General features: G+C 54.9%; 6 protein-coding genes across 6 annotated transcripts; 5 read left to right on the forward strand and 1 right to left on the reverse strand.

Moving 5' to 3' along the window:
• Positions 1–44: 44 nt before the first annotated feature.
• Positions 45–4,077, reverse strand: GNI_115490 (putative phospholipid-transporting ATPase; the record flags this gene model as incomplete). The annotated part of the gene is made up of 2 exons (XM_011133379.1): positions 45–3,294; positions 3,749–4,077. Coding segments are annotated over 2 exons (3,579 nt in total), but the record flags the coding sequence as incomplete, so codon positions are not given.
• A 354-nt stretch (positions 4,078–4,431) lies between these two features.
• GNI_115500 (hypothetical protein) lies at positions 4,432–7,272 on the forward strand (the record flags this gene model as incomplete). The annotated part of the gene is made up of 1 exon (XM_011133380.1): positions 4,432–7,272. One exon carries the CDS (start codon positions 4,432–4,434, stop codon positions 7,270–7,272), a length of 2,841 nt encoding a protein of 946 aa, XP_011131682.1.
• Positions 7,273–7,427: 155 nt separating this feature from the next.
• Positions 7,428–8,984, forward strand: GNI_115510 (saccharopine dehydrogenase; the record flags this gene model as incomplete). Its single annotated transcript, XM_011133381.1, has 1 exon — positions 7,428–8,984. The coding sequence occupies one exon, from the start codon at positions 7,428–7,430 to the stop codon at positions 8,982–8,984; it is 1,557 nt and encodes a 518-aa protein (XP_011131683.1).
• Positions 8,985–9,374: 390 nt separating this feature from the next.
• On the forward strand, positions 9,375–12,128 carry GNI_115520 (trehalose-6-phosphate synthase domain protein; the record flags this gene model as incomplete). Its single annotated transcript, XM_011133382.1, has 1 exon — positions 9,375–12,128. One exon carries the CDS (start codon positions 9,375–9,377, stop codon positions 12,126–12,128), a length of 2,754 nt encoding a protein of 917 aa, XP_011131684.1.
• Positions 12,129–12,361: 233 nt separating this feature from the next.
• On the forward strand, positions 12,362–14,914 carry GNI_115530 (Sec1 family protein; the record flags this gene model as incomplete). Its single annotated transcript, XM_011133383.1, has 2 exons — positions 12,362–12,415; positions 12,524–14,914. 2 exons carry the CDS (start codon positions 12,362–12,364, stop codon positions 14,912–14,914), a joined length of 2,445 nt encoding a protein of 814 aa, XP_011131685.1.
• Positions 14,915–15,570: 656 nt separating this feature from the next.
• On the forward strand, positions 15,571–19,018 carry GNI_115540 (hypothetical protein; the record flags this gene model as incomplete). Its single annotated transcript, XM_011133384.1, has 3 exons — positions 15,571–18,350; positions 18,540–18,929; positions 18,994–19,018. 3 exons carry the CDS (start codon positions 15,571–15,573, stop codon positions 19,016–19,018), a joined length of 3,195 nt encoding a protein of 1,064 aa, XP_011131686.1.
• Positions 19,019–19,777: the final 759 nt, after the last annotated feature.

The following is a 19,777-nucleotide window of genomic DNA, read 5'->3' on the forward strand; positions in this document are numbered from 1 at the left end:
GGGGGGTGGAGCACCAGGTGGGGGGGGTGTAAGGGTATGGTTACTTTGTAGCAGTGTACGGGTAGCCAGCTCAGCACAGTGATAGCGGAGACCTTGTACCAGAAGGTGGTGGTGAATACGAATGTCAGGTCGAAGTATTCTGGCAGGCAGACGAGGGAGAGTAGGTAGAGGGCAACGGAGGCGAGTTCTGCTACGACCATGGCGCGGTGCCAGGTGAGAACTTCGGTGGCTACGTTGAGTAGTTCGAGGAGGATGAGTGCCGTGAAGGCGATGGCAACGAAGTTGATGAGTTGTTCGTCGAAGAGGAGGAGTGCGCCGACCATGATTGCAGCTCCTTGGTAGATGCTCATGAAGAGTATTTTAGCAAAGGTGAGGTCGTTAAGTGTTCGGTTTTCATCAGTTTTGTAAAGTTCGGGGAAGAGGAAGCAGACATGTGGTGGTACGTCTTGGTCGTAAACGAGAGAGAACACGGGGAGCATTGTATAGTAGGTGGAGTATCCGACCTGTAGCCATCCCTGGAAGACGGCGAGTGGAGTGAAGTAGAAGACGCTGCTGAAGAAAATTTGAATAACACCAATAACGAGTCCGCGGTGGATGATAAAGGCAGAGAGTTTCGTGCTGCGTAACTGTGCTAGCCGACCGTGCCAAAGAATAAGACGTTTAAGATGGCGGAACTGGTTGATACTAAAGTCCGCAGCGAGAGAGGCTTGTCTTCCTTCTTTGCCCAGAATGCCAATTCCGCAATGTGCGGCTTGGATCATGGGCACATCGTTACCACCATCGCCAACAGCGGCGATGCGCAGACCAGGACTGGTCTTCTTGATGAGTGCGACGACCTGTGCCTTCTGACTAGGCGAGCAGCGGCAGCATAGTACGGATTTCGCCTGCGCCGTAACAAGCATGAAGAGAGCAGCCAACTCGCGGTCGTCGAGTAACAAACTGACCACGAAGTTATCAATACAAACCACTACATGTTCTGACTCATGACCATGATCTACACGTCGCAGACGGTGCGCGACATCTGCTGATGATACACAGTTCTCGCCAGTGATTTTAACAAACACATCCATACGACCACGTAGTCCCGCACTTGTCGCAATACACAATGCCGTGTCCACTTTGTCACCCGTCAACATCCAAATCTTGATACCCGCCTGTAATAAACTCTCCACCGTATCAGCAACACCTACCTGCAACTCGTCCTCAACACCAGTCAACCCTACCAATTGCATCTCGTACTCCAAATACCGGTCAATCACGTCATGACACTTCTGATTACGTCCCACCAACGAATTCCGAGCCTCATCATAATGACGACGAAACAAACTATACTCCTCCTCACTTAATGCTTTCCAACTATACACTAACGTCCGCAATCCGCTAGAGCTTAAACTCTCCAACTCTTCCAACAACCACTGCGGTCGTTGAACTAACGACTTCAACAATGCTACTTCACCGCCTTTTAATAAATATAAAATTTGACCTGTCGTCCGATCCCGCAGAATTATACCCATACGTTTCCGACTCGAACTAAACGCAAATGTCTCCAAAATGTCGCAAGTCAACCGCTCCAGCTGCCGTCCTTGACCTAGGGAACTGTCAGCATAACCTTGGCTACCCGTTGCGGGACCCCCAAGGGGTACACTAGCGGAACCCCCAGCAGTTAGACCGCCGCTGTGGGCGAGAGGAGGCAGTTCGATGGTAATGGTCGCCAGATCGCGGTGTGCCAGTTTGATCCCGTTCCGGTCGCACCACTGGACCATCGCCATCTCGTCCGGTGAAGAGGCCTCGTACACGACCGCCTTGGTATCGTAGTCATACGCAGGCAGCACCGAATGACACAGACTGATGGCCATCACGCTGTTCATAAAATAGTCCGCATCCGTCATGGGATTCAACTTGAGCACGGGACCGTTGTAGGGCAGCTGCGAAATCGGGATCACACCGGCGCCGAGACCTCGACCACCGGCGCCGAGACCTCGACCACCGGCGCCGAGACCTCGACCACCGGCGCCGAGACCTCGACCACCTCCAGTTTCAAGACTACGGTCGTTGCTGTATTCGCTACGGTCCCTGTTGCGGTAGGGGGTTTTGCCGTAGTTGACGGCAATGGCGACGCTGTTGGCGCAGACGTTGTAGACTTTGTTGGCGCAGACAATGCTTTGGAGCGACATTTTGTTTTGAGTCAGTGTGCCAGTTTTATCAGAGACAATGATTCCAATGCGGCCCAGTTCCTCTGGCAGAGTAGAGTTACGCACAATTGTCCCGGGAATCTCGCCATCATTATGTACGAAATAACTGTACACCAGCTTAGCGATATCAAAGTTTACACGTAGAGATATGGGAATGATAGAGGAGAGTAAGAGGATGAAACGGACCAGATAAACGGGACTAAGCGGGTTCAAAGGCTTGCCTAACGTCAGTATAAATGCTGCCAGACATAGGATAGCGCACAGTAACTTGGACATGCGATTAATGTCCAAATCGAAAGCGGAAATCTTCGGCTCCGCCACACCGCGGTGTTTTGCCGCACGCGTATTCTCACCCGTGAAAATCACCAACGCCAACACAGGACCGGATGTCATAATTGCGTTTGTCCACAATGTGTTGTCCGTTGACAGAGGTTCTCGAATTTGCTCACCTTCTCGAACGGTAGACACCGCACCAGATAGTGCATTACTCGACACGGCGCCCGATAAGTTGTTCGTCATATTATCTGTCGGAGCTTCACCCGTTGCCGGTACAATACTGCACGTGCCCAGGAAGTTGTAGATGTCTTTCCGGGGTGCCTCGATATCGATTGTGCCTCGCGTGTTGACCATCTCTTTAATCGAACGCGATTGGGTCACACCCAAGGCTCGTTTCAACTTCCAATCCGTCTCACCATCCAATTGATCGGTACGGATAAAGCATGTTCCTTCTGGATTAAAAGTCTTTATCAAAATGCAATCCGCTGGTACGCGCTGACCGGTGTGCAACCGTAATACATCTCCTACTCGTATATCGCTTGCCCGGAACTGTGCAACCTCCGGAACCTCCTCCTCCAAATCGTCTGGTCGCAACTGGCTTCGACGACGATCCTGTCTATCCTGCGGGTATACTAATAATTCGTAGAGCTGGGAATTCAACTCCCGGTCACGACAATACCTCTTGTAATCGTCCAACGCTTCCTTCAACACACTCATCGTCACCACGAATACAAGCGGCGCCAGATACGTAAACAAAGGGCCAATAACAAACTGTGGAAATAACTGGGACAGACCCACCACCAAGTAAAACACATTAAAGAAGTAACTGATCAAACAGACAACATGAAGAGCTGGGAATTAATGGGGGAACTACAACTATGGGGGAACTACAACTATGAGGGAATAAATGGGGGAACAAATGAGGGAATAAATGGGGGAATAAATGTGAGAACCTCCTACTTAAACTGGTAGAATAGCGTCAACGGTAGAAATGAGATCAGGCTATAACGTTGGTTGCGAATCCTGTTCTTTGCTGAAGCCAATACGTATCACGTCGGGGATGGTCATTATGGTCATTATGGTCAGTATGTATGGTTATGCGCAGGAGCATCGTGAGATAAAATTGTGCATGACATTTTCATCGAGTGTAGGGGTCAACGCCATCGTGTACGCGCGTTTATGTTGCGCGCACACGTGTGTGCACACACTTACCAACATTTCTAACGCTGTAGGGGAACCGGATTCGGCTGGTGCCGAAAAAGCTTCCGCGGTCGGCGTACCCCGGGAAGTATAGTGTGCTCGAGCAGGACAGGTTAGCTGGAGCGAAGCATTTGAAGATGATATCTCGGATGAACCCTCTGTTGCTTCTCAGCTCACCCTGCAACAATTCATTTTCATCGGGTGTAGGGGTCTTACATAACTCGACATTTATCATCAAAAATGGCGTCTTTGCAGGAAAGAAGGGCACTTGAGTGGGGGAGGTTACGTGGAATGGATAGGGGAGGTTGCTCGAGTGGGCCAACAGGTAGGATAGGTGACACCTTGCGGGTTGCACCTTCTCAGGGTCGCATGCAGAATGAGTGATAATAATCGACATATCATCACTCATTTCAACGATTCGATACCTGCACAGGTATCGATTGGGCCAAAGGGTCGCCCTGGTAAGGACTTTGAAGGAATCGGGGCGGCGGAGGTGCTCCACGGCGGAGCGCGGATAAATAAGCCGCTTATCAACGAGCTGGAATCTGACGGTGCGTGGTCGAGTCCTCGGGACGAAATCCAAGGGCTTGGCTCTGCAGGACGCGGTTCTATGGGAGCTCACTCCGTCAGAGCCGGCTCGGCTCCTGGTCATTCACCCAGGCCGGGACGGGACGTAGTTCCTCTCCACCCCCCGTTGCCAACGGACCCGGTACCGAGCGGTGGTCGTGGACCGGTGTTGTTTGAACCGAACAGTTACGTGACGATGGAGCCTGGACATCAGTTAGTGGACATCCGTAATGAGACGATGCGTGCTGCACGTATTCCGACGACGAATGCGCACGGCGAGCAGTTCTTAACGGACGACCAATTCGCGGCGGTGGCGGCCAAGTACCGGAGCGATGACGGCCGTTTCGTTGCAATGACTTGCTACGGTGCGGTCCCGGTGCCGGAGGAGTTGATGGACACTGTGCCAGAGCAGTTCGAGCAGGAGCCGATCGTGAGGGAACAGAGGCACTTTATTGCGAAGCAGAAGACGGAGGAACGGCGCTGCGAGGTGGACTACGTGCAGCATCAACACCACTTCGTGGAGGTGGTAAAAGGCGGCGTAGTGAACAAGTTGATCCCAACAGGTGGCGACCGCAGGATTGAGATACCCAAGTACACTTACACGGGTGTGGTCCACGACAACATTATTGAGGTACCGCAGGGCACCAAGTACGTAGAGGTGCCGCTGGATGTGTTTATGAAGAAGCCACCCAAGTTGGTGCCTGTCGTAAAACCATTTGTTGTACAACGGAATATCGAGTGCACCAAGCATATCGTCCAAGATAAAATCATCGAAGTGCCCAAGGTCGTCAAACGCTCCATCCCCAAACATGTCACGAAGGAACTGCCCTTCGTCGTCCCCAAGTACGTGGAGGAAGTCATCGAAGTGCCTTTCAAACCGGGGGTCGCGCTACCCAAGGCCACCGGCACCCGGCACTCCGAATTGCCTCCTACACCACCGGGCTACCAAGCCATCGGTGTGGGCACGAACCTCGCCTCACCCGACGGCAGACCACTCGTACTCGGCATTGACGGATCCACCCTCTTCTTCGCCGACGGCTCGCCCTTCCTCGACTTCCAAAACAGACCGTACCAAATTTCCGCCAATGGACAAGGGTACGTCGATGCTGACAACAACCTTTATGCCGCCAACACCTTCGACAACCCCTCCGCCGGTACGCCCGTCTATGTGCCCGCCAATCAAGCAGCTTTGGGTTTGCTCACTGGCATGACCCCAGGAATGACCCCTGGCATGACCCCAGGCACCACTGGATTGCCCCAGTTCGCTCAGAGCACGCCGGCCGGCCAGATACCCGGCGGCCAGTTCGCAGGCATCAGCACCTCCGCCCAACCCGGCTTCCCCGCCGGCCAATTCGGAGCTGGAGGCCAATTTGGAGCTGGAGGCCAATTTGGAGCTGGAGGCCAATTCGGAGGACAGTTTATTAGCGGCCAGTATGCAGGTGGCCAATTCCCGAGGGACGCGAACGGGGACGTCATCGGTCCTGATGGTGTACACACGATTATCATTCCGCAGGACCAGAAGACAATCGAGCTGCCATATGAAGCGGAGATCCAGGTCTCTATGGTTGCTGTGGATCCGGACACTGGTTTGGTGGTGCACGAGGAGCCGGTGGAGCAGCCACCACAACCCGCGCCTTACCATCAAATGCCGAATATCCCGCCAGAGGTCCGGGCGGCTATGCAACTGCAAGCCCAGCCAGGCATGCCCCCCTTCGGCCAGCCTGGTTATGGGCAGCCCGGTTATGGGCAGCCCGGTTATGGTCAAGCCGGGTATGGCCAGCCTCCATACGGACAGTCTCCCTACGGCCAGTCTCCTTTCGGGCAATCTCCGTTGGCGGGAAGTCCTAGGTCAGGTGTTCGGCCAGGGGCGGCCAGTCCTGGTATGTCGTTGGCAGCGCAGCAGCAAAGGGCGAAGCAGCTCTTGGCCGCAGATGGTCCATCTCCCGTGGGTCAGCAGGCGACGGGTGCGGACATGACGTATTTCCCGCCGGTGATGTTGGGAACTACTCCGGGTGGTGGGCGACCAACACCAGGTGCCAGTCCGAGGTCTGCCACGGTGGTCTCAAACCCGCCTTCGGTGCGCCCGTCGGACGCGGTGACTCGCGTATCTGGGAACACGTACACAGTGAACGATCCGGACATGCTGATCCGTGACGGGTTCTATGTCCAGAGCAACTCGCCATCGGCCATTAGTCCGGCAGCGCCTTCGCCTTCGGACAGGTACCGTGCAGTGGACCGGTCGGTGAGAGTACCGGAGGCGGACTTCGCATACGACCCGAACGCGGCGTATGCGACGTCGATGGAACCGATTGTGGAGATCGACAATCCCGGGTTGCGCGGGATCCGGTTCAAAAACATAGGTGGGCCCGTACAGGTGGTCACGCAACGTGGCGTCAAAGACATCAACAAGCTGCACTGGACATGCGGAGACCCCATCAGCCAGCTGAACGCGCCTTTCGACCAAAAGAAGGTACCCGTGCCCATCAACCAGGAAACCGGTGAGGTCGACGCCAAGTCTCTCGAACACGTACAGGAAGAGTACCTGAAGCGCTACAACCCTACTTTCAACATTGAAGGGACTGAACGCATAGACGAAGGCATCAACTCCGGCAGACCCTCCCAGATCTCTAGACCCTCGGAACTCTCCAGCCTGCCCCTACACAATCTCCAGCCTAGCGAGTCAGGCGGCATACTTACACCAACCAAAAGCCACCGCAGCAAAATCTCCACCAACCGCTCCGCAACTAGCACTAAAAACATGGTTAAAGTCATCCGCGGGACACCCCGAGGGCAAGGCACACCCCGAGGTGACGTGACCTCACCCCGAGAGGACACGGGCGCAACAGGAGCGGGAGCAGGAGCCACACCGGGTGGAGCCGCAGCGGGAGCCATGTTTGCCGGAGCCAGCGCGGGAGTGGCAGATGCTGTGGAGAAAGCCACCCAAATGGCTAAGGAGGTTCAAAAAGAGATAGTCCAAACACGCGAGCGAACTGCCGATGCCGTCAAGGACGCTGCGGGCGCCGCTCGTGAGCATTAATACGCACGCGTTAATACGCAGTTTGGGGCGACAGGCGACATTGCCAGGCTGTAACGCACCTGCCCGCACCTGCACCGTCGCACCAGGCTGCGCGGCGCGTTGTGCGGCAGCTGATTTTCTTCATCTTTTCTTTTTATTTCCGTAGACCCGTTAAAATGTCCCACAGAAATTACGACGTCAGTATCTGGGGCGTTACTGGCTACACTGGCCGCTTCGGGGCCGAGTGCTGCTTCAAGCAAAATGCGCTCAGGATCGAAAAAGGCCAGACGCCTCTCCGGTTTGCGTTCGCGGGCAGGAATGAGCCGGAGATGCAGAGGATCGTCGAAGGCCTCTGCGCGCAATATCCCACAGCGCCAAGACCGGATGTAGTGACGGCTACGCTAGAAGAGAATGATATGCGCTTAGAAAAATTATGTACAAACACGCGTGTGCTAGTCTCATATTCTGGCCCCTACAGCTTATTTGGTGAACGGATTGTGCAGGCATGTATTTCGTCAAGCACCCACTACATTGATATCACTGCGGAATTAACTTGGGTCCAGAGCATCGCAGTCAAGTACGGAACAGAGATAAAGGAGAAGAATCTCAAGTTCGTCTCATGTTGCGGCTTTGATTTTCTGCCCAATGACTTAATGATGGCGCAACTGTCGGAAGTTTGTGCGTCCAACAAGATTGTGGAGGCCTGGGGAGGGCTTGACGCGCTTGATACGGTCACGCATACCTTCAGTCAGAGTACTCCGATGGTTAGCGGGGGAACGGCTAGATCCGCAATGGAGATGATCAGAACATTGGGTTTTAAAAACACTCTGCGTTGGTACTTGGATCCCTTTGCCATCTGCAACTCTCTGCCAAACGGCAGCGCAACCGACAAGAGCATCTTGATCCTGCCACGACACGTTGGGGGAAACGAGTATTGCGCAAAGTACGTCATGTCCAACTTAATGTGCAAATATGTGCACTGGTCCAATGAACTCCAGGGATACAGATACGGCCGATCGCTCAAATACTATGGAGGTGAAAGCCGCAGAAACTACTTCTGGGCTTTGTGCTGCGGTGCACTCATGTGGTTCGGCTTCTTCTCCGTTTGGATCGGCTTCCTCCTCCCCCCCCAAATCCGATCCTTGTTACTGCCCACCGTCGGGTCCGGGCCTGGAACGGATGAACGGAGCTTTATGTTCTGTCATCTGAAAGCGGATTTTATTCAGCTGACTTCCTCAGAAACTGACTCCCCGGAGAAGAGTCCTCAATTCGAAGAGGCGCGGGTCGAAGACGAGGCGCGGGTCGAAGACGAGTCGCGGGTCGAAGGGGCGCTCGGTATGGCCGTAGTGCCTCAGACGACCGGCACTACAACGGAAGCCACAGTTGACGCGGCTACGATGGACGCGGAGGCGGACGAGGACGATTCCAAAGGAGAAACGTCTGTGTCTGAAGATACTAGGAATCATTGCGCACTCAAAGAAGTACGCAAGAGCGGAGAGGTGGTGGGTTCCGTCCATCTCAAATGGCGATGGCTTGGTGTAGAGAATTACGTCTTTGCGGGATATGCTTCAGCGTGTGCTGGAATTTTACTTGCTTCCAAACCCGAAACGTTACCGGAGACCTACGGTTACCTGCCACCGTCTGTGGCCTTTGGGTCTCCTCTATTAAAGGCTCTTGTGGACGCTGGGATGCAGGCTACGGATGCTGAGGTGAGGGAAGACCTGATGGAATGATGGGACATGGATTTGGTCTTGTTGTTTTGTTTTTTGATCTTTGTTTTTCATCGACCAGGTCGATATGCATATTCTAATAGTTACTAGGCACTTGGCCAACGTGGACCGTAAGAGGATGGGCTACTGCCAGGGAGGGGAGGGGAGGGGGTCTACACCAGGGAGGATCTCTACATTGGGTAGATCTTTGTCGTTAATATTTTGGTTGGTCGGTTGGTTGTATAGGAGGTTGCACCTTTAGAGATTGGTCCGTTTGTGGATTGTTTCCGGGACCATGACGTGAGAGTGGTAGCTGAGCCTTTGCCTAAGACGTATGTCGGGAGTGGTGAGTCAGCAAATAAGTGGGTGCTGGAGGTTAGTTCTCCAGTGAGGACTTGGGATGTGGTGGATAATATGGATCCGTTGAGTCGTAATTTGTTGGTTCTTTGTTCGTACAATACGCCGTCATGTATAGATGACGTTGTGGATGATGATCAATTGGTGCAGTATGAGAAGTTGAATCGTGTGTATTATGATTGTATAGTTAAGCACATGGAGGAGTGTGCGAAGCAAGGTTATGAACGAGGAGATTTGGTTAGTGGTCAGGGAGATGTGGTTAGTGGTCAGGATATTGGGAGTGATGTTGTGGTGTTGATATTATATCCGAATTTCTTCCTTTTACCTGCTATGTTGAAGAATTATTGCGGAGATATAAACGTTGTGTATAATATTGGTTTGTTTTTTCCACCGTACGAGCTCATGGGTATCATCCCGTTTAGAAAGACATTATTGGATTCACTTCTTTACTCAGATGTCCTTGTGTTCAATAATTTCCAAGTTAAAAATGAATTCAGGGCCTGTATAACCGACGTCCTCGGAATTCATTCATCAGACACCCTCATTCCAAGATCTACACAATCAAATGGTCGCCGGATTGATCTTATTGTCATAACATATACTCCCAGAAATATGACGTACCCAACCATGGTAACAACCTCCAAGGAACATGTGGATGGGCTGAGGATTCTATCTATCGAGAATAGTTTAGTTAGTTTTGAAGCACTAAGGAAACGATTAACGGCCATAGGTATGCTGCTAGAAAGCGGCGTCGTGTTTAGTTACAATCTGCACATACCCAGACAACAAACGTTCGGTACTGATTTACCACTTTATTATTTACGAGATCTCAATGAACAAACATTAACGTCCATTGCAAGATTAACCGTCAAATTCGGGCCAGAACGCATCTGTGTTAGGATCATCGAGAGAACAGAAGATATTGAAGACTATCTATTCGATCTGCTCCTCATTGGCGAACCTTTTAATAATGGGAACACTCATCTTGTAACCAGATACATTGACGCCAACACCATAGATCGAAAACGAAAAGATGACCAAAAGATAGTAGATAATGATCGGACAGCAGACAGCGATGATCGGACAGCAGACAGCGATGATGGGAAAGAATTTGTTGGATCTATCCTTTTAGGAGAGTCTACCTACACCGCCTCAATATTTCGAGGTGTTTTCTTAACGTTCAATCCCTTCAGCGAAGAGGATCTATGTCAAAAGGTTGAACATGTTTACAACAAAAACAAAAACAAGCAACGACGCGCTCCCTCGTTGGAGCACACGTGTGTGCCCGGTAAAAAATGCGCCGTTGGCGGCGAAGTCCACGGTGGCTTTAAGCTGGTAAACTACGTTAAGCATATAATGAGCCAATATCCCAGTCAACTTTGGCTGGATAACCTCCGGCAGGTGGTTATGCCTCGTATTCGCCGGGCAGAATCGTTTGAAGGGAGTTGTAGAATGGATTCTCCGAAGGCGATAGCTGAAAAATTCTTGCGTTTGCCCCACGAACGTAAAATCGTGATTTGCGGGGTGCAGGGCATCTTGGGTCCCCCTGAGCTGACGGCAGCGAACCGTCTGTTGGTTCCTCAGACAGTGTTGGATTGGGATAATACAAACATCGATTTGTATCTGACGACGCAGTTGGGCGTGCGCGCAATGGGAGACGTGATCGGTCAAGGGAATTTGCTTGTGGACTGCGACAATGGTCACTACCGCAAGGATCTTGATGAATACAATTTCTCATGGATTTGCGGAGACATAGGTAGAAAGGACGCGCATCAGAAGCTGACTCCTGTGCTGGAGTTGATGCAGTACTACAGGGACAGGACTCCAGGAAGCTTCATCTCAGAGTCCGAAACGAGTGCGTCTTTCCATGTACACAACTATACACACCTGAGCGGAAAAACACTAAGGGAGCTCATGGCGCAACTTCAGTCCGGTGTTCTCTCTCGCGACCCGAACCTGAAAGTTGACTCTTCGCAACGAAGCGTGCGGGTCATCGTCAACCACAAGCAAAGGCGCGTCGCCATCGAGGATGGCATCAGAGCTCTAGTCACCAGAAAGCGGTCTCCCGACAACACGAAAGCCAAGATCCAAAACACCATTCTACTCATTCCCCCTACCACTACCGATGCCACTAATCAACCAGACAACTCCACGAAAGCCAAACCGTCTCCTGTGGAGACCAAGCCGTCACCCGGGGAGGATGTATGCGGAGGGCGAGAACTAACCAAGTTGACTACCGCAGCGGACGTTTCAAACGCTCGGGACAAGCCCGTAATCAGAAGACACTCCAGCAGGCAGCGAGATGGGAGCCGAGAACGCGGAGGGAGCCGAGAACGCGGAGGGAGCCGAGAACGCGGAGGGAGCCGCGAGCGCGAGACCCGACGTGGTGGCCGCGACCAGGACTTATTCGGAGACGCCACGGACGTACTCTGTATCGGAGGCGAACAACTCATCCACATTGTGTGGTCCATGGTCCCGCAGGCCCTGACGGTTGCCATTCCCACCCCGTTCACCGACGAGGTCGGCGAACACCATCTCAAAAACAGCTCGGAAATCATCCAACTACTTACCCTGCTCCAGCAAGCTGGCGCCACCCAGAAGTCCCGCCCTGCGACCAAACAATATCTTCGAGCCGCCTCACCCAAAGCAGTGGAGTGGGAATACAGCCCCAGCGTCATCGGCCTCGTGCGAGAGGACGACGCGGAGGATGAAGCCGAAGACGAGCAATCCGAAAACGGCGCAGCAAGTCGCAGCCCCATCCACAGCGAAGAAGAACGATTCTTCACACCGCCAACTCTTTCGCCCCACTGATTCGCTTTCTCGGACTACCCCCCTGCTGCCTGACATCCTTAACCCCGTTTACACTGCATCCTTCGCTCGCCCCCCCTCCCTTTGCCTCTAGCTCCTTCCTCCGGCCCCTCCTTCCTCCTGGGGCCCCTTGCCGCTAGCTGTCATTTCTCGTGTTTCTCGTTGTCGTCTGCATGAAATTGACGTGAGCAAGTCGGGTGGCATCGGGGATTATTCTTGACCAATATATACCGATTATGAAAACCACCGTAACCAATGCTGCTTTATCGTCATTAAACCGGATATTTAATGTAATAATTAGTCACCCTCTGCGTCAGCATATGCGTGTTTGCGCGCGCGTGTTTGTCGCGCACACCTATTTGCAGCCCCCACACGTGTTTGCAAAGCTTTGGTTGCAGAGTATATTGGGCGGCGATGAGAAGCGTTATTTGATACTGGATGACGGTTTAATAAAGCCGTTGAGTAGCTACATAGATAGCCGGTATTTGAAGGAGCATCAGTTTGACTGTTGGTACCGGTTGTCGACGTTCGACCCGGCGATATTGTCGGCGGCTGCGGGCGCGGAGGAGGAAGCACTGGCGGACGTGACGTTGGTGATTTTCATGGGTCCGACGTTGGCGACTGGGGAGCGAATAAGTCAGTTGATCAGCGCGGCGGTGACCGAGCGCACCGGCGAGCGCGCGCCCACGGGGCCGAAGTCTGGCGGCGCCAAGGCCGGGCCCAAGGCGGGCGGCGCCAAGGTCAAAGTTGTCTTAGTGAATTTCCCACGACGGCGAAGCGGCGTGGTTTCGCAGATTTTAATTACAGTCCGAGCCAACCTTAACTGCGCTGACACCTGGCAGGAAGTGCCCGCAGACAAGAACGCGCTCACCATCCATGAGGGCAGGTTGCGCGTCGTCCTCTGCGACTGCGACGTCTTCCTCTACCCACTCGACGCCACCCCAGACGGCGGTGCCGCCTTCTCGCTTTGCAACCCCGCCAGCTACCTAGACCTCAAACTACGCGGAGACCTCGCCGCCCTCAAACACCTCCAGATCGCTACACAACAACTCATGTCCCGCTGCCAACTCGCTGCCACTCTCCCCATCATCGGTATCGGACGCGATGCCGTACACGTCGCCCAACAAATACAACATCACCTGCAAGACTCACTTCAGGTCGTCGCACACACTGACGAACACCCACCCACCGCAGCCGTCGCCGCGCTACACGCCTTCGCCAACGCCACCCTCCGCAGAAAGGGTGCGCCTAACGAGAGCGCAGCCAACGGGGGCGCCGCCGACGAGAGCGGGGGGGCAGCGAACGGGGGCGGCGCAGTGCCGGAAACTTACCAGCTGCTACCCAATGAAATCCTCAACCGCTGCATCGCGGAGTCGTCGGAGCTGGTCGCCAAGGACCGCGAGTTCGTTTCGCACCCGACCCGGGACGACGGGCTCGCGAAGCGCGTCATGCAGTCTTCTTTCACAATCCGGCTCCCCGAGGTCACGAGCTACCCGCAGCCCACGACAGCCCTCGCACCCGACGGTTCCGCCATCCCGACCGTGATTCGTTCGATAATTATCATGTCTCGAGATGTCGACTGGATCAGTCCCTTCGTTACGCCGTTCACGTACGAAGCCATGCTCGACATGTACTGGGGCATTTCAGGCCTGCGACACCTCGAGATACCACTCTCCGAGATCAAGCCCGGCACCGACAAAACCAAGGCAGCCGCCGGCCGGGTGGCGACGGATAAGTCGCACGAGACGTTGATTCTCGGCTCGCCGGAAGACCGGCACTTCGCCAAAATCCGCGGCCTCATGGCCACGGAACTGGGGCAGGTGCTGCACAACGAGGCAGTGCGGATCCAGACGCAGGCGGGGCAACGTAATTTGTCGACGCAATCGGTGGACGAATTACACTCGATGATCGCGCAAATCAAGACGCAAGAGGAGGATGAGAAGTGGCTGTCGATCCACACAATGCTCGTCACCCGACTCATCCAGGAGGTCAACCGCCATCCCGCGTTCTACACGCTCCTCCGCGTGGAAGACGACATCCTGCACTCGTCCAGCTCCTTCTCGGCCATCGCCGAAATCATCGCCAACCTCGCCTGGCGCTCTGTCCCCATCTTCGATGTGCTACGACTCACCGTCCTCCTTATCCTGAACAAACGCTCAGACCTCGACGCCTCCAAAGTGAGGGCTATTATCTCCGCCCTCGTCGCGGTGCACGGCATCGAAGTCGCCAAGATCTGGAGGGATATCGAGGCCTGCGGCGTGCTTTACCCCCACAGCCTCGCCGAAGACTGCCGGAAACTCACAAGGGAACATGCGCGACCAGATAAAAGCACAGCCTACGTTCACAGCGGCTACTCCCCGCTCTCCGTGGACATTCTGGAAGCAATCATAGACGGCAAACGCAACTTCCTCAGCAGCCTCTCCAAAAGCAAAGGCGCCCACGACCAATTCTGCGTATCCAGCCTCCGACAAAATACACCCAACAACACCGCGAACAAGAAACCGGCCGACGGAGCCGTCACTCTCATCATATTCCCGCACCACATCACCTGGAGTGAGCTCGCGGCCATCAAAATCCTAGCCACCAACGCAAAGAGAAGATTCATTGTCATCACCAACGGAGTTGTCGGATATCGCACCTTCTTCCAACTAGTCGCAAAAGACATTTCCGTGGACGGGTCCATTGATGTGCCCAATGGCGCGCCAAATGGCAACAGCTTCCTTCCCAATAATATTCCCGAGCATCTGTCAAAATCCTACAACGAGCTCTTGGCCGAGTGCGTGCTGTAGATCTGCCGCATCTACGCTAGACCGAGACAAGCTAGAGGACGATTTTAGCCGTTGCACTCTTTACTGCGCCGTTCTTTGATTTTGAGAGCGCGCACACGCGTGTGCGATGGATATTCCAGGTTAGAAAACAGATGAATAGCAGATTTGTAAGGACACGAGGATCGCTGATGGATGTTGAGACGTCTTTAGGATGACGAGGACCCGCTAAAGGTTACCAAGCCTCACTTGGACAAGTTTCCAGTCTCGCCTGAACAGGCAGCCAAAATCTCGACAGCGCTGGGGGGCTCGCCGTCGGCAGCCGACGTTCAGTCGCTACGTGGTGTGTGTGGCGAGGTGGTGAGTCGCGAGAACTTCGTTGACTGGCATAAGAACATTGCTCTGCACCCGGAGGATACGGTGCACACTTTTTTGCGTCTGGTGGACGCGCTGGGCATTACGGAGGGGGGTATTCAGCGTCCGACGACGACTTGGAAAAGGCTCTGCCGAATTTTGACAACCGTGGGGGACAGACTATCGGCGGAGGAATTCAGTTTCATAGCCAGTGAATTTACAGTGGAAGGTGATATCGAATTGCAGCCGCTGCTGACATTGTAAGCCCCCCCGGTCTAAAATTAATGTTTTAGCCTCGTTACTGGAGCCTCTTTGACGGATATTAGATGACTACCAGTCTGCCTCTCTTGGCGGCCTGGAAACCGGACCCGAACCTCGGTCCGCAACGTTACCACTACACGCTGCACTCCATACCTGACACCTTTTTTGCGCGAGGCCGCGCAATATTCGATGCCTGCAACCCGGTGCAGCCAGGTCCCGCCCCCATCGGTCCGACGCCCATCCCTGGCGGTCCCGCGCTCGCCTCCGGCGGTCGCGCGTTGTCGATTCTTTTGTCGCCCTCGGACGTGCGGAGTGCAAACGTGAACCTGTCGTTGGCTCACGGACACAGGCCGCTGATCGGCAGTTACAAGGAGGCCTTCCGCAAGCGTTTCCTGACGAGCAGCGGCGAGGCATTGTTGCCATCGAGTGCGATCCAGGAGTACTTCCAGAAAGTCGACTTGTCGGCGAGTGAGCACCTCGATGCAGCTCAGGCCGCGGAAGGGGTGAAGGCGGAGTCCGGGGAGTCTGAGGAGACGAACTGGACGCGTTACAGAGACGAGGGGTTGATTGCGTCGATTTGTTCGCAGCACCTTCCTTCGTCTTATGCGCCACAGGTTCGCCCGTTCAGTGCCGCACGTGCGGTGGCTTGGCTGTGCTTGCCGGGTGACTCGGTGGAGGACACGCCGAGTTTCGTGTCAGTAGGTGGGTGGACGCGGTGGACAGCGTTGGCTGAGGCGATGGCGGAGCATACACCTCCTGGCGACGTGGTGGTACCAGTGTACATCCTGAACGGGTCGGGTTTGTCGGCGTTGGAAATACACTGTCTGGCGGCTTGGTTGAATTTGGGCGATTGTGAGTCTGCGGTCGGAGGACGTCTGCAGGGTGTTCGGTCGCGTCCATATGGTTTCGGTGATTATCTAAGTCTGACGGATTTGGTAGTTGCCCAGGTCTTGGAGAGTGCGCCGGGCGAGGCGGTTTTCGAGGCGGCCTTGTTGGAGACGGTCCGTGGATCTCTGGAGTTAGCGGATTTGTGGGACTGGGTTAATGGGGGCAATGGCGGTGCACCGACAATTCGTTGGCCGGGTGTTCCGAGTCTAGCACGGGCACCAGTGCCTCCTCTGCGTGCACAGGCGGGCACCTTGGTTGGGTTCCTGGGCAGTTTCAGCTACCCTTTCGACTACCGACGGCCACGGACGGTGGGTGCCTTGCGAGCGGAATTGGGTCGGCGTTTACGGCGGACGTGTTTGTGGGAGCGTTTATTTGCTCAAGTCGTTCCCTACCAAGCGCAGCACGCTGTTGCGTTGGCAGATGTGTGTGGTGTGGTGCGATGCCTGGAGCCTTTTCTGATGTTGCGTTCACGAGCGACGTTGAGTGCGTGTCGCCCGGCGGCGAGTGCTCGTGCGGCAGAGTCTTTGATCGCACACTTTCTACAACGTGCGGAGGCTGCGAACCAGTTTGTGGCGAGGCTGCACGCGTCGGAGAAGCTGCGACTAATGCGCGCCAAAGACGTGCTCTGGCCTTTCGACGCACTTGCCACGTGTACCTGCTTCTATAACTATCACTACCTTCTCGAACTCGAACAAGGTCTCACTGGTTCCGCCATCCCGGACGAGCTGCCGCTCGTCTTCGCCCCTGGGGCCGAAGCCTGTCTGCTTATGACCCGCGCTATCCTCGTCTACGCTGCCCTCACCTACCTCAACCCGTCCTACCTTCTTGAACTCGCGCGCCCTGAGTTCCGCGACGCACCACTCGAAGTGGACGAATCCAGCTGCCGCAAATCACGCTACTACTGGGGCGCCAGCACACCCAGGTCCCAACCCCGACCGGAGTCCAAATCGGAACCGGAGTCCAAACCCGAGTCGCGACCTGAACCTGAACCCTCAATGGCCGTCGAGGAACCCATTAAGGGTGAACCCGGCGAGAATTCGTCAAGACACGGCTCAGAGACCCGAAGCGACTCGGCCAAGAGCGAGGAGGGAGTGGTCAAAGGCGATGCAGGAAGGGGTGACTCGTCGGGCAAGGGTGACTCGTCGGGCAAGGGTGACTCGTCGGGCAAGGGTGACTCGTCGGGCAAGGGTGACTCACCACCAGCGCCGCGGTCAGGTCCGGCTGGGTCGCCACCGGGGCCGCGGTCAGGTCCGCGGTCGGGTCTGAGGCGGAGCACGGAGCGGCTGCCGGACCCGTTGGACTACGTGTTGCGCGTGGAACCATTGACGAGTGCGGAACATGCGGAACAGGAGTTGGAAATGCTGTTGGGGATCTTGGCTGAGATGTTGTTTCGATGCGTTTGTAGTGGGACTGGGCGGCGAGCGTTGTATTATGATGAGCCTGGAGCATTGGGTGGGACGGATGCGCATTATTTGGAGAGCATGATGGCGGGTGGTGCGTTGGCAGTGCAGTGTCACTTGAAGTTGGTCTATGCGGGATTATTGACAGAGCCTGGTTCGAATGAGCCAATGGTTGCGTTGCCGATTCCGACGGCTGAGAGTGAGAGGACTTATTGTCGTGTGCATGTGCCATCATTGAAAGCGTGTCGAAAACGCGTGTATGAAAACGTGCTTTTGCTTGGAGCTACTGGATTCGGCCCAAATAAATTTTCTCATCTAGATATATTGTTCAACGTGATGATGACCCTTTTCGAACGGACACAGACCGAGGCTGCCGCCAGTGCTAAGGAACTACTTCGGAGTGAAGGACTCAGCATCCCGCTCCCTGGTACCGAGCCTAGCAGCAAATTGCTGCATCAAGCAGTTGCCCAGATTCATACAGCCTGGCAGGGTAAGACCGCGCCCGGCGAGTTCCAGGGAGTTGCGCCATCCACACCTAACCCAGATGCGCAGACCAGGTACGCCAATCTACCACTAATCCGGAATCTAGATTATTCACCCATTAAACCGGATCTGACCCACCACCGGGGATCGGGACCGAAATAAGACCGGGACCACGATTGGGGGCACGGGACCACGATTGGGGGCACGGGACCACGATTGGGGGCACGGGACTACAATTGGGGGGGACACCGGTTTCGTTGCAGGATCACGCATTGGTTCGAGGAGCGGAAGGCGCAGGCGCGTGATTTGTTGGGCCATTTGTTCTTTGCGTTGAAGGCGCGGAACGGGACGGTGTCGTTGGCTGCGGATTTCCGGAACAAGTCGATCGAGGAAGCGAAGGCGTTGGTGGGTGTGTTGAGTGACTTAGCATCTGAGTCGACGAATTTGCCGACGTCGGTGCGAGAGATTCCGTACCAGTTTGGCGTGGAGGATTGTTGTGTGTTACCTTTCGGTCAGGCGGCGATTCGTGCAGTGTTGGACGAGTTGGGTCCGACTGTGCGGCGTAATCTGGAGGAGGGTTTGGACACCCTGGCAGGGTTGCCGGAGCCGTATGAGGTGGTGGTGGTGAGTGCTAGGCCTGCGGTGATTTGTGCGTTATGGCAGACGTTGACGCACTTGTCTCCGTTCTTCGATGTATTGCATCCATTGGCATGTCAGTGGCAACATTTGCGTGCACAGTTAACCGCTTGGATATGGGGTGCAGTGCGAGAGGAGTTGCAGCAGATGTGGTCTTGTTTATGTGCGGAGAAGTTGGGACCGGGGGCGCGTCCGGTGTTGCGTTTTTCGTTGCGCCGGTTGCCGTCGCAAGTGGACCGGAGTTTTCTTCATTCAATTCTCGACTTGACGCCGGAGAGGCTGGCATTGTTGGTGCGCGGGCCCAGGATTCTGGATCGGATCGCGTCGGCCTTTTACCGTTTCCAGTGTAGCGGAATGGCGAATGCGCGAGCCGCGCTGGGTGGTACGGAACCTGCCGTGTGTGTACGTGATTTGCAACGTTTGTTTGTGACACAGGAGCCGTGTCTACAGCCATTATTTGAGTCGCTATGGACGAGTTTGGAACCGACCTTGCCGGCGGAAGATGCTTTGCATGACTCGGAGATTGCTGCGGCGGGCTTTTTGAAGCGCTATGCCACCTTCGTATTGACGGGACTTGAGACACAGGATCGCTTGTTGGACGCAAATGGACGGCGCCTGGAAACAAGTGCGTCGGAGGATCTCGGCCGACGTAGTAAACCGCGTGCTAAAACCAAGGAGGAACCTGCGGTGCCACGTCGTGCGGAAAGCGCCGTCGCAGCCGGATGCCACGCACTTCATGACCTCAAACGGGACCTCAAACTTTTGTTCCGAACCGCGCCGCAAGCGGAACCGGAGACGACGACACCGCACTGGCTTGCCAGACTTCCGGCAGCGCACCGGGAACGACTGCAACGCGCCCAACTCC

This window comes from Gregarina niphandrodes, assembly GCF_000223845.1.
Source record: "Gregarina niphandrodes unplaced genomic scaffold scaffold00027, whole genome shotgun sequence".
NCBI classification, from domain to species: Eukaryota; Apicomplexa; class Conoidasida; order Eugregarinorida; family Gregarinidae; genus Gregarina; species Gregarina niphandrodes.